Below are 5,910 nucleotides of genomic sequence, written 5' to 3' on the forward strand. Positions count from 1 at the left end.
TGTCCAATGACTTATTTAACATATTTTGGAATGTCGAAGGACTTATTTGTTCTAAAAAATTGTCCAATGACTTATTTAACATGTTTTGGAATGTCCAATGACTTATTTGTTCCAAAAAAAGTCCAATGACTTAATCATTCCAAACAAGAAAGTCCATTGATTTTTATTGTACTTTTTTCCCAAGATAATAATATAAAATTAAATACAATAACATAAATTTGTAATTAAAAAAATATAAATTATAACATTTATACGTTTGGTCACTAAACTTACAAAGCTCTAAATTTATAGCATTAGCAGTTTTGGTGTGTAGAAAATTAGAATGTACTGATCGTGTCCCTAAAGTTTGATAATTACATATTTGGTCGTTAAACTTACAAAATTTAAACATTTGGTCCCTATAATTAGAGTATAAACACACTTTGGCTCTAAATTTATATCATTAACAGATTTGGTGCTTAGAAAATTAGAATGTACTGATCGTGTTCCTAACGTTTGATATTTTACATATTTGGTCCCTAAACTTACAAAATTTACACATTTGGTCCCTATAATTAGAGTATAGACACACTTTGCCTCTAAATTTATAGCATTAAAAGATTTGGTGCATAGAAAATTGGAATGTACTGATTGTGTCTCTAAAGGTTGATATTTTACACATTTGGTCTATAAACTTACAAAATTTACGCATTCAAACTGGTTTGCTGGGGCAGGAGATGGATAGTTTGTCCGAGTATGTCCACACTGACTACATTTTCTCTGGATTGGATCCTCACCACGAGATCGAATACAAACATGGTTACTCGATCTGCCAACCCATCTCTTTATCAGGGTGGACGAACTATCATAATTGGGTCGTCTAGAACAATCGATGTTTTTTCAGGGCCAACCGGATGAATGAGGCCTGCCTACGTTGCCCGAAAATTATTCATGGTGAAGTAAGCACACGCCAAATGGTTGCAGTCTGTACATCGTTGACTTCTTGCAATGGCGATTGCATGGTCGCAAGGTAAACCAGAAAGTTTTAATTTCAAACACGAGCAATGACTATTATTGTAATAGATTTCGACGTCCCTACGAAAATCACGCACTTCAAAGTAACCATTGCCAATTTCATGTACAGTCCATGATGAGGACTTATTGGATCTCTTTTGAATTTTGGCCTCTGTCCATGGGGTAAGAGCGTTGATCATTTTCTCTACAAAAAACATATTTGTTTCGTTAGTATTCTGCTAAAAATTAAGACAAAAATTTAAATGGAGATGTGTGACTATAATAACTTCCTTTATTATGACGTATAGAATACCACTCTCGTTGGAAGGTCTCAGAAGTACTCTATAAGGCCCGCAATTGGTAATTTTCAAGCATAACGGGACAATGCATTCACCGACTCGACACTGTTAGAAGTCATGATGTCGTAGCGTATACATGGGAAATAGGCCCTTGACCATTTCTTTGGCTCAATCTAGTCCATCAGTATAGATTTGATAGGTAAAGCACCTCGTAGACCCGCCATATTCCATTCGAAATCGTCAACCGTGTACGCTTTACAGGTCTTCCAAAACAATTTCTTCTTATATTTGATTATATTGTCCCTGTATTTTACGTTCATCTCTAGGTGGCGTATGATGGGCCATTAGGTACACTATGGTAATTGTTTGGTTTATTGAAGGAGCCTGTCTGATACGAAAACCAACCCTTCCATTTATCTGATACACTGTTTCAACATGGACAAAAACCAAGTCCACCCTTCTCCATTCTCAGACCTACCCACTTCAAAAGTGATGGGCACAATTTAGTTTTTTGCGTCCATAGCAACAGCTAAGAACATTGTGCCCAAGAGAGACCCCTTCAAATGAGCACCGTCAATTATAAGCACCCGATTCAAATGCGATACAAATGATCGAATTGGGAAAATTAGGTGGTTTACATATTAGAAAATTATACTATATAGTTGTGCAAGAAATAAAAATAATTTAAAATGGTGAAAAGGGGTTACAACAAAACTATACGTACCGCACAACCAAGAGCAGCGAATCACATCTCAAACCGTCCTCTATTATCTGTCCTAATTTGTGTCATTGTACCAGGATTATGGAGCTCCAAATTATATATAGACACGCAGGGAGTCGGGTAAATGAATCCGTCAGGCCACCCTTCACCATCATTGTTGATAGTACTTTATGCTTTAAGACTTGTAATTAAGACTTTTGTCTAAATGCTTATTAATGTAGTATAGATTATATATCATAGGTGGTGGAATAAATAAACAGGTAACCACATAAACACAATTATTTTAAATTAACTTACTTACCAAAACTTTCAAAATCAATCCAAATTATATAACCGGAACACGGTTATCACAATTTCACTCCTGACATCAAGTTTTAGAGGATTCTCTAAACTTTGAGTGTTTTTCACGTTTTCTCTATTTTAAAGAACAATAAAAACTATTATCATAAGATATTGTTTTATATGATCTTTTTCCATCAAAAGCTAGAATTCAATATATTAATTAACATACACTTGTTTCACAATATGTTTGTTTCATATGTATTCGATTCACAAAATAAAACTTCTTAGTTGAATTTTTTTTTTGTTTTACAAACCATAAAAGATGTCCACACTGTGAAACAAACACTTTTTGAAACATATATATTCTAATCAATATACTAAATCTAAGTTGTATTTATAAAAAAAATCAAGTGAAATAGCACATGTTGCACCAATTCTCAAGGTTACGATAATTTAATGGGTTTTTAAGTGAAGACCCTCATTAATTAAATACATTTATTAAGTTACACATAAAATTAAATAAAATATCATTTAAAAATGAATATAATATGATATTTTACCCTCAAAATAATTACAAATTCAATATTATTTGTTTTAAAACATGAAACAAGAGGGAAAACAGGATTTCAAAAGTTAATTTTGAAACAAAAATATCCAAAATTCCCTTAAAATAATTTTATTTTAAGTTGATGACAAAATTTTGATTTGGTTATGGAAAATTAAAAGGTTTGATTTTGGATGCTTGTGGAGTAGACCTCCAAATGAACCACTCCAAAAGCATTGTGCCTTTTTATTTGTATCATTTTATATGCTTTTCATTTGTCCTTATATCCTTCTCAATATTTTTTTATTAACCTGGATATTCAACCCGCTATACGAGCCGACTAATTCCAGGACGACCACCTGCTTTGCAAATAGTTCGGAGTCACCGCATTTGAACCTCCGCGGCCACAAGAGAATTTTTATTCTTCCTTGGATTTGAACCTAAGACCTCTTGGTATTTTTGACCTTTGGAGCCAAAATCAAACCAATTAGACACCACCCTTGGTACTGCTTTTTATAATAACTATAAGATTTAAAATATTTTATATATTTAATTCAAAGTAAATAATTGTTTATGATAACTATGTTTAAGTAAAAAGTTACTATGTAAGTTCTACCATTTTTTTACCATGATGAAAATGAATTTGTGTAAGATTTTTAACTCATTGATACCGAAAATTTATAAAATAAATACAAATTAGTTGCTTCCATAATATTATATATATATATAGAGAGAGAGGACGTTTCAAATGCAACTTATTATATTTGTACAACAAATGCAACTCAATCAATTGATATTTTTATGGAAATGATGAGAGTTCATTTATTATGATTTGAATATTTATGAAATATGATTAGAGTTCATTAATTATGATCAACATTTTATATAGAAAACAATCAAAACTTTTATAAAATTACATATTCATCAAATTAAATGGACGATTGAAATTGAGTTGTATTAATTGTACAAATGTAAAAGGTTGCATAATAATTCTCTCATATATATATATATATATATATATATATTCAAGTACTACATTATGAACAAAATGATTGTTGGTTTTCAATAAATAAATAAAAAAGTGGTTCTGTGAGTGCCCATGGGATTTTTTTATATTAAAATTTGATAATGCCCTTTAATTACTTTATATTATGATAAGCCATGCAGAGTATGGAACTTTCAAAAATTAGAAAGAAAAATTACATGAAAGGTTAAATAAATAAATAAAAGCTTTTAAATACATGATGTTTTGTGGGTAGCCCAAAGTTACTGTATTTGAATTTCCGTAGTCACAAAAGAATTTTTATTTCTACTTGGATTTGAACCTGAGATTTTCAGACACTTTTGATCTTTGGAGCCCAAACTTAAACTAATCAGTATTTTTTTTTCCTCCAATAGGTGTAATAATATATATTGTAATAGAGAAAATAAGGAAGATAATGTGAAAATCATCAAATTAAAGCCCAATATTTAAGTAAAAATGATATTTTAATCTTTCACAAAGAATATTAAAACCAAATAATCAATTTAAAAAATTAAAGATTGTTAGAAATAATCAAATTTTTATACCAATTTCCTAACTATTTTATTGTTTTCATTATTATAATGAAACGTTACACTTGTCTTTGACAAAGGAAAACCGTAAGCAATTAAAAGGGTACCAAATCGAAACTATGCTAATACATCAGGGACTAAAAGTGAAACATTCTCAGATTTGAAATTTCAGACCGTTCACATCCACCAACGGTTACTCCACTTCTTACACTGAAACAGACATCGAGACATCATCCAGAACCCACCAACAAATCCCCTATCAAAACTCACACACTTCACCAGCAACACACACTAAAATGGGTTGCGTATCTTCTAAACACATCAAGAAAGATCTCAAGAAAGAGATGCTGTTAAATGGCGGTGGAGATTTCACCCACCACGTTGTTTCCCTCACTTCTTCAACCTACGGTGCTCTCAAACTCGACAAAGATCAGCAACCGCCACCGCCGGCGGCACCGGTTACTCCCACCAAACAGAAGAACTCGCCGCCGCGAAGGTCCAACCAAGGGCCGCCGGAGATCATCAATGCTTGGGAGCTAATGGAGGATCTTGAAGATGAACCACAAGCACCCATTTCGATTCCAGCGAAGAAAAGCCCCAAATTGAGACGTGGGTTTGCGGAAATCGATGTGAAAACTCCGATGAAGTTCTTGAATCAGTTGGGTTCTTCTCCGAAGGTGTCCAAGAGGTTTTCCGGCAAAGAAAATAAGAAAGTTGGGTCACGGAAATTGGATTATAGTCCAAAGATAACGATCGTAAAGGCTTCGACTTTACCCCCAAATCTTCGGATTTCGAAGAGGGGTGGCTCGGAATCGCCGGTGGAATCGGGTTTGAACTCGGCTCGAAGGCGGAATCTTGGGCCGTTGTTTGATCCAGATCTTATCGATCCAATCGGAAGAAAGAAGTTTCAAGAGAAAGAACAGATCAAGAAGATGATTTCAGCAACACCCACAATCCAAAAATCAAGAAACTCGATCGAATCAAAGTCCATTCTCGAAACTTTCGAGAACAAATTCCCTTCGGGTGGTGAAAATGCGGTGGTGATTTACACCACCACATTGCGGGGAATCCGGAAAACTTTCGAGGACTGTAACACAGTCCGTGGAATCATCGAATCACACAACGTTCGTATGATCGAACGGGATGTGTCGATGGATTCGGGGTTCAAAGAAGAAGTAAGGGCGTTATTGGGAAAGAAACAAGTGACGGTTCCGATCGTGCTCGTGAAAGGGCGATTGATCGGTGGATCGAACGAGATAATGAAGTTAGAGGAGGAGGGTAAATTGGGTATTTTACTAGACGGGATTCCGACGGTGGCGGCGACGGGGTGCAAGGGATGCGGTGGTGTACGCTTCGTGATGTGTACGGTGTGCAATGGGAGTTGTAAACTGATCGGGGGCGATGGGCGGAGGAGCATCAAATGTGTAGATTGCAATGAGAATGGGTTGGTTCAATGCCCCATTTGTTGTTAAATTACTAATTTGGACACGAGGTTAGTACAAAGTCATATGTATTCT

The 5,910-nt window shown here is 34.3% G+C and overlaps 1 protein-coding gene across 1 annotated transcript; it reads left to right on the forward strand.

Annotated features, from left to right (window-relative positions):
- The first annotated feature begins 4,689 nt into the window (after positions 1–4,689).
- LOC112517635 (uncharacterized protein At3g28850-like) lies at positions 4,690–5,910 on the forward strand. The gene is made up of 2 exons (XM_025124993.1): positions 4,690–5,106; positions 5,155–5,910. The coding sequence occupies exons 1-2, from the start codon at positions 4,690–4,692 to the stop codon at positions 5,863–5,865; spliced, it is 1,128 nt and encodes a 375-aa protein (XP_024980761.1). The 3' UTR covers positions 5,866–5,910.

The sequence above is a fragment of the Cynara cardunculus genome (assembly GCF_001531365.2).
Source record: "Cynara cardunculus var. scolymus isolate 2C chromosome LG 9, CcrdV1, whole genome shotgun sequence".
Classification (NCBI taxonomy): Eukaryota; Viridiplantae; Streptophyta; class Magnoliopsida; order Asterales; family Asteraceae; genus Cynara; species Cynara cardunculus.